This window comes from Bolinopsis microptera, chromosome 6 (genome assembly GCF_026151205.1).
Source record: "Bolinopsis microptera isolate Bmic1 chromosome 6, MBARI_Bmic_1.0, whole genome shotgun sequence".
NCBI lineage: Eukaryota > Metazoa > Ctenophora > Tentaculata > Lobata > Bolinopsidae > Bolinopsis > Bolinopsis microptera.
Window position 1 is genome coordinate 68708 of NC_087077.1, and position 11584 is coordinate 80291.

Below are 11584 nucleotides of genomic sequence, written 5' to 3' on the forward strand. Positions count from 1 at the left end.
ACTACCAATTTAGTTTAAGCCATAAGTGCAAAGTTAGCTATAAAAATCAATCAAGATTTAAAACAATAGTGTTCAAGTAGCTCTTGATATGAATCCTTAATTCCTTTCAATGACAATTAATTCCTGTTCATTTATGACATAGGGCATGGTTGCTCCATCAATACTGTCAAATATATCATTTAAGCTGCAAATTGACAGCCTGCCTATGTTGTGCAGATCATGCTGCAGACGTAGCCAGTTTAGTTTTACTCTATCAGATCAAGATGATTTATTAATATCTAGACAGGTCCAAGTTTCTCCTTCTGAAGTTGCAAACTTATTTTAAAATTCTGCTTTAGAAAAAATATTCGTTTTAGTGTGCTAGCCTCCTCCAGTGGCGTAACGAAGGGCCCCGCTGACCCCGCTGTGTGGGGAGGGGGGGGGGGGGGGGGGGGCGCCATCTTAAGGGGCAAAATCGTTGTTTGAATGTGGGACAATTTTGAAAAACTTAACTGAGGTACTAGCAAAACTGTGTGTTTTGCTCTGGAAACACACATTTTTAGAGATTTTACCAGCTTATCCTCTAAAATGACCTAATTTGTTCAATTTTAGGGAGGGGCGCCAAAAGGGGAGGGGGCGCCAACAGGGGGGGGGGGGGGGGGGGGGGCGCATTTTTGGCAGGGGCGCCAACAGGCTACGTTACGCCACTGCCCTCTAAGAACTTGCCCTCTAAGTAATTTTAAGGAAACCTTATCCATGAAGTCCCTCTCTTACCTGATTTGTCTTTTGTCAAGGGTTATTATTTGATTTGATTTATTCTATATTCTGGCAGTACACCATTATCAGAAATAAGAATTGCAGTCTGCGCAGGGAATTGCTAGTCATAGATAATGCACGATACCTATTAAAATACAAGTTGAAATGAAATGATATTTGATTTGCTTATTTCAATATGCCAGCTTTTCATTTGTTGGTAGCAAGATCAAGTAAAATCTATATTCTTAAATTATCATTCTTCAGAGTTCCTTCCAAGGATGACTTTTACTGATGAAGACATTGCAATCTTGAAGTCATCCTTGGCTGCACATGGCCAGGAACATCTTTTAGCTCACTGGGAAGACCTATCATCAGATCAAAAAGATGATCTTTATCGAGATATACAGTCGATTGATTTTACCAATCATCTGAAGAGCTTTAAAAGATGTATGCAAAAGGAACTCTCTGCACCTGGAAAAGAGGATTATCTCAAGCCACTACCCCCTGATGCATGTGAAAGTGTATTCATTTCAAATAAGATCAATGAAAAGTGGACTAACCGAGGGCTGAAAGAGATAAGTGAAGGGAAAGTTGCTCTGCTTCTAATGGCTGGTGGTCAGGGTACACGTCTTGGTGTCCCTTATCCTAAGGGAATGTACAATGTTGGATTGCAAAGTGGCAAGTGTTTATATCAATTACAGGCTGAGCGTGTACGTAAGCAAGAACAATTGGCAGCTGAAATGTACGGATCCTCCAAAGCTATTAGATGGTACATAATGACCAGTGAACATACAAAGAAAGCCACTGTTGACTACTTCAAATCTAATGGATGGTTTGGTTTGTCTGAAGAAAATATCATCTTCTTTGAACAAGAAATGATACCTTGTTTATCTCTTGATGGAAAAGTGATAATGGACAGCAAGTTTTCGATCGCTAGAGCACCAGGTGGTAATGGTGATCTGTATAGGTCCATGGGAAATGAAGGGGTGCTGCAGGACATGCTCAAAAAGGGTGTCAGGAGCGTACATTGTTATTGTGTTGATAACATTTTAAACAAAGTCCCTGATCCACTTTTCATTGGATGCTGCCTTGATCGACAATCGGATTGTGGTGCAAAAGTAGTGAGCAAAGCATACCCCACTGAAGCTGTTGGTGTTATTTGTGAATGTAATGGGACCTGGAAAGTTGTAGAATATAGCGAAATTTCAAAGGAGACCGCTAATATGGTTGACAGTGAAGGAAAATTATTATTCTCTCAAGGAAACATATGCAATCATTATTTCACAACTAGTTTTCTAACAAAAGTGATTGAGGGAAAAGAATCCCAACTCATTCATCATGTTGCTAGAAAGAAAATTCCAACTATCAACAGTTCAGGAGAAAGAGTTCTGCCAACCGAGATCAATGGTATCAAGATGGAGAAGTTTGTGTTTGATGTATTCCAGTTCTCAGAGAAGTTCACCGTTCTCGAGGTAGCCAGAAACGAAGAATTTTCTCCTCTCAAGAATCCTCCTGGAGCCCCAAAATGCTCACCTCAGACATGCTTGGAGGACCTTTCCAATCAACACAAGAGATGGATCATCAGAGCTGGGGGAACTTTCAAAAATGAAGGACTATGTGAGATCTCACCCTTGGTGAGCTGTACTGGTGAAAACCTTGAAGATTTAGTCAAGGACAAATTTTTCAGTTTGCCTTTACATCTTGAAGTGACACACAAAAATGGTTACCACAACGGACACACCGGTACAAATGGGTTACACAGCAAGCTTTGAGAAGGAGCTCACTTGAATTGTAGTGTTATATAATAGTCGTTTTACCGATGATTGATTTTTTTCGGAACAAGCCTTAGGGTTAATATAAGTCTTTGCAATGATTTTGTGTGGCAGCGATGAAACTGATGAACATTTTACTTAAACGATCACTCATTTTCCCAGATCAGTATGTTGCAACTAGTTAGAATGCGTAATTCGTGTAGAATATCAAGGTAGCTAGAGGATTTAATAGCTGAGAATCATCACAATATGCTGTAGTGTTATGTTACATGTTCAACTTAAGGAGCTGACGAACCTTTAATCAATAATATTTGTAATTTAATGTTTAAATCTCCGATTGAATAAATATCAGATTCTTAGAACCTGTTGTAATAGTATGTATGATATAAATTTGAAACAAAAGTTCATTTTGTTAATTAATAAACTTCACAAGCAGTCTTCACACCTTACACTTGCACTTAACAAATATCATTTGTCATGCATGGTTTATCTACTCGGATTGATTAGATTGGCCGGTATTCTACCCTCCCAAAGATTATTTATATCTAAATGAGAAAACAAATTTGCGTGAAACTATATTTGTTCATTACTGTCGTGAAAGTTTGGCCTCACTTTTTTCTCTCTTCGTGCTCGGAAATTTCAGTTGAGTAGTGCATGATTACTCAGAAAATGGTTTCTTTTATGGGCATATAAATATGATCGTTTGTTGATTTTTTGCCATTGTTTAAGTAAATTCAAGAAATAATTGATTTTCAAAATATATAATTTTCATCTGGAGATTTTAAGACCATGGTCACCAATAATTATTAAAGCTGCATTCAATTCGTTGTTAATTTAATCAAACAAGTAACTTTGCTATTGAATTGAGAATATGAAAAATCGTTATATTAAGTTACAGCGAGGTCATCGTTACAATTTGATTGATAATTAGACTGAAAAAATATAAATTATAATGGCTGCAATAATTGAAATCATAAAATAGAATCATGATTGGTTTACAAACTCTATAATAATAAGTCTTAATACAGTATGTTAAAAGTTTCGTTAATAGTTCAAGATATTTCAAATTAATTTCGGCCAGTTTATTAGACAGTATGATTTTATTTTAGCTAAACCGGTTTAATCTTTAAAAACTTTGCACGTGTATGCTGTGTTTCATAGTTGATTTCGTTCATAGTTCATTAATCATTATATTATATTTCCGCAGACACTGTGTTTAATTGATTTAAGTGGTAAGAGTGAGTATATCACATGTGACCAGTTAAGCCTTATAACTTATAGTAGTAGTAGTAAATCTTTCAAAGTACGAAATATCTCTTTAAAAGAGCATCCTAGGCACCTTATAGATATCAAAACGCATAAAAAAGAAAACAAAAACATCAACCATCTTCTAACTTCTTCCACTCCTCCCTATCTAAAGCTAAAAATCTAAGGTCTTCGAAATCAGTCAAATTCTTAAGTCTAATATCAAGATTTCTACTAGTCAAGTCTTTTCTAATAACATCTAATAAGTTTAAACATGGTCTACCCCGTCTCCCTTCCATAAAAATATCAGAATTTATAGCAAATAACATAGAGGTGTATGCTGGTGAGTCTTCCTGTCCTCTTAAGATATGTCCTAACATTCTCCATCGAAACTTAGAGACTCTCACAGACAAGGGAGTGACATAACAACGAGCATAGAGTGCCTCATTAGAAATAACCCCAGTAGGCCATCTGATGTTGAGGATTCTTCGGAGGTGTTTGCGATGAGCAATATCAAGTTCATTCAACGAAGCTAGTGGTGCAGCCCAGGAGTTGCAGTTGTAGAGTAGAATAGAGACTACTTGTGCCTCGTAGATTTTGATCTTCCTTTGGACTGAAATCTTGCTCTTCATCCAAACTTTCTGAAATTTACTAAAGGCAACATTACCAAGGAATATTCGATTCTTGATATCCTTAACAGTGCACATCAACGATCCTAAAGTTTTGTTAGAGCGCCACTCTTCATCACCTCTATACACTTTTCCAACAATCACCTTGCGTTTAACAGTGGGTTTAGGATCTGCTAAATAAAAATGGACAAATTCAGTCTTGGAAGAATTGATATGAAGGTCCCACTGCTGGAATATATCTTTAGCGATAGGAAGCATTTCTTTGAGTGGAGCAAGTTCAGTGTTATTAAAGTCAATATCATCAGAGTATCCTGTTTCGAGTGGCATGAATTCTTCTGAGATAGGAGGATTAGGGATTGGATGATTCACTGGGTAAGGTGTTGATGATACTTGGGAGAGTACAGATCTGAGGTGAATAAGTGCAGCGGCTTCAACAACAGTAAATAGATTACCTGATAGTGCATCTCCTTGAAATGCTCCAGTTGTGCTTTGGAACTCAATTGATACAGTATTATTGACTTTTACTTTCAACACTGTGTTTGATAGTAGGAGCCGTACCATCCTAATTTCATCACTAGTACAGCCAGCATCTTCAAGAACATTGAGTACTGTTTCTCTGCTGATGGTGTCAAAGGCACTTGACATGTCTATACTCATTCTGTGGTAGCTCCAATGCTTTCTAAGTACCACTGAGGTTAGCATACGTTGAGACCAAATTATATCGCCACAACTTCTACCTCTCTTGTAAGCACTTTGTGTAGGACCGGTGTACTGATCTAGCTTGCCTTGGATACGTTTTAGGGTAATCATTGACAGGTTATAAGGTTAAAAATAAAGATACGCCCCAGTTTTCCAAATGAGAACCTATCATACTGTAATACCCCAAAAAGCAGTCAATAGAGTGAACTCTTGCACACTTCCATAAATCCAAAGGCATTTGGCGTGAAATTTAAAAGTCATATCACGACTTAAACCCACACCTCAAATTTAAAAGTTTAAACACTTCACCTGATCAGATAATGTCTGGAGACGGAGTGTCTCCTCTGGAGGTTACACTAGAGAGTGTCCGGGCCACTGCCTCCAACTACAACATCCCCCCAGATGTGAAGTACGCGTACGGAACAGCTGGATTCCGGTGTAAAGCGGATATATTACCTCCTGCTGCTTATAGAATGGGATTACTCGCTGCCCTCAGGTTATTATAATACAATGTGCTCTCGATTATTTGTACTAGAAATTTGATCAAGAGCATTGGGAAAAACATTTGTGCAAGGCATTCACCCAAATTTTTCGAATAGATCTGCGAGGAATTCAAAGATATTCAGTTGGAGTAATTACTTTGCAGTTATCCAGATTTAATTATCAGAGCTAAATCAGTGAAGGCAACTATCGGAGTGATGGTGACAGCCTCCCACAACCCACCAGAAGATAATGGTCTGAAAGTGGTGGAACCCCAGGGTGAAATGCTGCTGCCTAGGTGGGAGCATTACTCTACTCAGCTGTCAAACACTGACTCTGCTTCTCTTGTTGAGGTTAGCATGGGTGTGGGTGTGGGTGTGGGTGTGGGTGTGGGTGTGGGTGTGGGTGTGGGTGTGGGTGTGGGTGTGGGTGTGGGTGTGGGTGTGGGTGTGGGTGTGGGTGTGGGTGTGGGTGTGGGTGTGGGTGTGCTTTGTTTGTTTCTATCAATTTCGGTTCGTTAATCTGTAACGTAAGTGTGGTGATACTTGACTTTGTTCTACTTATTCATTACACTACGTCTGCTAGGATGTGGCACTCATTATTACATGGATTGAATTTCAGTCATTGGAGAAGAACTTCAAGTTCTTTTTGTTGATCAAATTAACAAAATAATGTTTGCAAAATTCTGCAGCCGATCAAATTTTCGTATTGGGCACGTATCAACATTCAACAAAGTTATAATATACACAATGTTACGTTATGTGTACATTGTACTCACCACATATAACTACTGTAAAGTGTAAATCCTTGAACATAATATGAACATTAAATATAAAATAACAATTTTACCAAAACGTACACCAGGTGCTGCAGGACTTTTCTGATGAGGCGGAAGTGACCCTGACGAGCTCACGTGGGAGACTGGTAGTAGGACGGGACACTCGGGAAAGTGGACCTGATATTGTGGCTGCTGTTACTGCTGGCGCTGAAAATTTACAATGTAAGGTAAGATTTTATGACCATTTCCTCCGTGGAATAAGATATTTTGAATCACGTTTAAGAATTTAAATTTGTAATCCAAAACAGTTGAAGTACTACGTGATTGAAATTTAGGTGCAGGTCCGAGTTTTTAATCTCAATTATCTGAGTACCACTCCTCTTAGTGGGCGAGAAGGATGTAACACGTGGTTACTGACACGTGGTTACTGACACGTGGTTACTGACACGTGGTTACTGACACGTGGTTACTGACACGTGTCTGATTACAGGTACATAACATCGGAGTGTGCACCACACCCCAGCTACATTGGATTGTCAAGCAAACCAACATCTCCAAACCTAACACTCTCCAGGACTACTACCGGACTTTTGCTGACAGCTTTATACATTTGTATGGAAAGGATGATGTGAAACACTCAATTAAGGTTCGGTTTGTTTAATAATGGGAAATAGTAAATTAAAGACGTTTAATTTCTCTATTAAATCAAATCTAACGGGTGATATTCTTAACAGCTAGGTTAAGACAATTATGGCAGCGCAGTTCGCGTACCAAGAAGAATACGAGTTTGCACTTAAACTAGTCCAAGAAGTATCCCAGACGTTCACTCCCGCGTTCCACACCAACAAGGATATCGAGACTAAATCATTCGGATCGGATCTTGTCACCAAAACAGACCAAGCAGTCGAGGCAGCAATATTCAGTGCGATAAGAACAAAATATCCCTCTGATAACACAATCGGAGAGGAATCTTCGGAGGGAGCAATATTCGATAATCGCAGAACTTGGATCGTAGATCCAATAGATGGAACAACTAACTTTGTCCACAGTAACCCCGAGTGTTGCATATGTATAGGGTTCACCGTGGACAAGACCTCCAAGTTCGGTGTTATCTACTGCCCAATACTCAGGGATCTCTACACAGGTAGGCGGGGTTTTGGAGCGGCTCTGAACGGCCGCCCTATCAGAGTGTCTGAAACAACAGCCCTGAATAGAGCGCTGGTGTCCACCTACGTGATACCAAGTAAAGGTATGGGGTTGAGGGAGAGTATGGAGAGTATCCAGAGGGTGAGTGGGGAGAGAGAAGGGTGTTGTCATGGTCTCAGGCTGGGAGGGAGCAGCGCTATCATGATCTGCCAACTTGCTGCTGGTTAGTTTACACCTACTTTTACTTCTAGTTTAATTTCTATTGGGTTTTAAATTTTGTGGCATTAGCCAAAATCATATCCAGAGCTGAGGGAATATGACTATGATTTCAAAATCAGCCCCCAAAATTAAGTCTTTCTGTTGTACATTATTTTGTATCCCTAATTTAATTCTCGTTTCAGGAAATGTTGACGGATTCTGGTTAGAAGGGCTCCACATCTGGGACATGGCAGCAGCAGTGGTCATAGCAAGTGAAGCAGGAGGAGTAGTGATATCCACTCTACCCGGTGAAGAGTTTGATCTGACTCGGAGAAGAGTGGTAGTGGCCAGCACTGAACAGTTGGCTGGCGAGATAAGAGATAGGATTGTCAGGGCGCCAGATGACCTTTTTAAGAGAGAACATTGCTGAAATTAATAGTTTATTTATAATACGTTATCCATTAGATGCATAGAGCATAGAGCTGGTTTATTTTTGATTTAAATATGATTTTTAGATTTTGTACTCATTGATGTTATATTTTTATTCTATGGTGAATTCGTGTTTTCGGTTTATATTATACATCAGAAAATCGGTTTACATACATCGGAAAATCAGACTTATCGTATCTTTGTTTGCATCCATTTTTGCAGAATTTTGAAGTTTGTGATTCAAAATAATTACCACCCGATGAGTATTTTAATTAACACCATTTTGTAAATTGAAATATTATTTTCAATAAAAATCATCAAAATCACTCTGTTGACTACCGTGCTTGGTTTGCAGTGAAAAGGATGTAATTACTGCAAAATGTACAGAATCGGTCATAAATTTCAAAAATGTTCCGTCTTTCGAATTGATCACGTTCTCATAATAATAAATTTTAATATTAACGGTTTCAACACGTATTATAAATAATATAATATAGATTATTTAATTAGCCCGTTGTTTCAGGTAGACTGCGCTAACGGGGTGGGAGCTATTGCCCTGCGGACCATAGCACCTTTACTATCCGATCATATCGACATCACTATCTGTAATGATGGTTCTACTGGGAGACTCAACGAAAACTGTGGAGCTGACTTTGTTAAGGTATATTAATTAAAAGGGCTTAACTTTAGAGAGATTTAGGGATATTTAAAGAGTTTTACATTCTGGTGATATGATCCTAGTCCCATGGGACAGGAATAAATAAGAGCTATTAATTAGTTCGTTAAATGATAATTACTAGATATCTGGACCGGTCACGTGATTATCAGAAGGACTGCCTCGGCGCTCGATCTAAGTCAGGCCAAAATGCTATCAAATCTTGAAATCGTTTCATCTGTTTGATAAATATGTAGCTCAGTTTATATTTTTTAATTCATTTTTTTACGACTGTCTAAAAGTCTGATAAAACGAAAGCTCCCGAATCCATTAAATGTGTTTTGACAGTTAACATATATCATAACTGTGTTACATTCTAGCCAGCTAGTAATAATTTAAATTATAATCATAACCATGAATGCAGATGAATGCTTACACGCAACAAAATTACATATATCTATGAACAATTTCATGGCTGAATGAACTTGAAAAATCTCAGTACTCGGAAATTTCAGAACTCAGAAATCTCAGAACTCAGAAATCTCAGAACTCAGAAATCTCAGATCTCAGACTAAGTTGCAGCTTTAAATGTCTTAAATAAAAGTATAAAACAAGGGGTAAAATTATCTTCAGTCCTTTCCTTGTTTATCATTGAATGAAGGCCTTATCTTGATAGAAGTTTATCAGTTTCCCAAACAGCCTCTCAGTTTTTCTTTGATACATTTTCATCTTCCCAATTCTTCCCATGATTAGTACTTCATGTTTTCACTGTTACAGATTTCTCTCCTCCAATCTGCCTACAGTACCTGACACTACTGTCACAAGCAGCAGAAGATTGTTTTATCTTCACTGCTTGTAACAGCTGGTTAATGACAATACTACTGGAAATCATCCCATTCTCAGATAAGGTTGTTAGTTTAAATAATTATCTATTTAGGCTTCACCCTTAAATTATTGGCACCTGTTCTGTAGTCACCTAGATACAAACATTACCATAATTTGAGGGTGAAATAGCCATCTTATAAGATACCAGATGAACAAATTAGTAATTTATTTTGATTCGATTTATAACAAGTTATAAGTTTATAGCTGTATAGCTGTCAACTGTCATGACGTTATAATCTGATCATCTGAAAACTTAAATAGAAAAGACACGAGTTTTCTGCTAAGACCAGTGGATAACTTTCGTCAACTTTTTATATACTATACCAAATATACCTTAAACAAAAGTACATTTAATTATATACTTACTGAAGCACTTTTCAAACCCGTAACCAGACTTGTGGCCCACTGGACACTTTTCACAAATACTCCTACTTGAGTCATGATACGTCTTTGGTGGACAAATCTTACAGAATTCTATCTCCGTGATGAGTTTGTCGATCGATAAACACTTGACTTTTCCAACTTTACACTTCCATTCGCTGCACTCTGTCATGTTAACAGAACCTGCTTTACACTTCCATGTTATTTCACCAGTTTCTCCATCCGCCCACATATCTTGGGCTAGTGTAATGTCCAGGTCTGGTGGCAGTTGTTCTTTTACTCTGCAACTGTTTGTGTCATCACATTCAAATGATGTGTCATGAAACTGCATGCTATCAACCTTTACACAGGTTGCAGTAGTGGTCGTGTCTGAGTTGGGACCAGATGGTGTGTATCCTGGAGCACATGTCACCCTCACAGCGTCTCCTAACTTTACTTTATCTACAGGCTTCCCTCCGACTGTGAAAGTGAGTTTGGGGTCCCTTGAACAGCCATAAACAGTGATCTGGACATCAGTGTCAGAATATGGCGAGCTAGGTCTAGGTATAGGTCTAGACATGACTCTACAAGTGAAAGTTGTGTCTTCTGTAGCTCCTTTAACCTCCAGAGTAGCTGTCTGCCTATCACCATCCAAGGTTCCAGAGTTTGGAATGTAGTTACTGTTAGAGTCCGCATAAATTACAGTACCTGAAGGTTCCAGCCAATAAACGAAAACTCGGTTTGTTATTCCCGCTATTTCACAGGTTATAATGGCGTCTGTACCGGATTTAACCTCAGCGCTGAAGGTTGTTACCTCGTACACATTCAGTTGAACATCTGTTTCAGAACTTGTTGAGTTGGGATACTTTCCTGAAGTTACTCTGCAGGTGTAGGTTTTATCCTGATCTACATCGTGTCCCTCCACCTCTAGAGTCATAAACTGCGTCTGCTCGTTATCACGTTCTACCGTTGTTGGGTCAATACTGTTGCCTCCGCTTGTCAGCCATTCCACCGTCATTAAAATTAATATTCCTCTTGATCTTATCCAACACTCAATCGTTGCATTCGTACCCGCTTTTGTTTCAAAATGCATCGGGTAAACGTCTGAAATTAAAAAAAAGCGAATTAATTTGTCCATTTTTTAAGAATTGAACAGTAAAACTTGTGTGTATAATTTCAGTTTCACTTACCATACACCTCCAGCTGAGCTAGCTCTTGCTGTTGATCCTCTGGATCTTTACCGGTGACCGTACAAGTGTATGTTTTATCCTCAGTTACCACATCCCCACTGATAACTAGTTTTGTTGTCTGTTTTCCTGAATCTGTTATCTTCCCAAATTCTTGAGTATAATCATCTCCAAAGTCTGTCGATCCTGACCAAGTGATTGTGACGGGATCTTGGATTCCAGTTACAGTGCAAGTTAGAATGCTCGCTGTGCTAACATGAACTTCTAGATTGGTTACTTCCACATCTGAAATAATACCATTTTGATATTTTAATTTAGTTATTTAACCTAATTCGTTATAAACTTAATAAATTCAATTTACTTAATTAACTTGTAAGCTATTAAAA

The 11584-nt window shown here is 38.4% G+C and overlaps 2 protein-coding genes across 2 annotated transcripts; both read left to right on the forward strand.

The window, feature by feature from the left end:
• The first annotated feature begins 990 nt into the window (after nt 1-990).
• On the forward strand, nt 991-3715 carry LOC134816671 (UDP-N-acetylhexosamine pyrophosphorylase-like protein 1). The gene has a single exon (XM_063825623.1). It carries the CDS (start codon nt 1014-1016, stop codon nt 2505-2507), a length of 1494 nt encoding a protein of 497 aa, XP_063681693.1. The 5' UTR covers nt 991-1013; the 3' UTR covers nt 2508-3715.
• Nucleotides 3716-5400: 1685 nt separating this feature from the next.
• LOC134816822 (phosphoacetylglucosamine mutase-like) lies at nt 5401-9341 on the forward strand. Its single transcript, XM_063825813.1, has 6 exons — nt 5401-5576; nt 5748-5913; nt 6425-6565; nt 6829-6984; nt 8635-8772; nt 9282-9341. Exons 1-6 carry the CDS (start codon nt 5401-5403, stop codon nt 9339-9341), a joined length of 837 nt encoding a protein of 278 aa, XP_063681883.1.
• The last annotated feature ends 2243 nt before the right edge of the window (nt 9342-11584 follow it).

Excerpts from the sequence above, each read along its gene's own strand:
- LOC134816822 (XM_063825813.1), top strand. The coding sequence starts at position 5,401 with ATGTCTGGAGACGGAGTGTCTCCTCTGGAGGTTACACTAGAGAGTGTC. Across the intron at positions 5,914-6,424 it reads ACTCTGCTTCTCTTGTTGAG|GTGCTGCAGGACTTTTCTGA; the intron begins GTTAGCATGGGT and ends AACGTACACCAG. Across the intron at positions 6,985-8,634 it reads ATGTGAAACACTCAATTAAG|GTAGACTGCGCTAACGGGGT; the intron begins GTTCGGTTTGTT and ends CCGTTGTTTCAG.
- LOC134816671 (XM_063825623.1), top strand. The coding sequence starts at position 1,014 with ATGACTTTTACTGATGAAGACATTGCAATCTTGAAGTCATCCTTGGCT.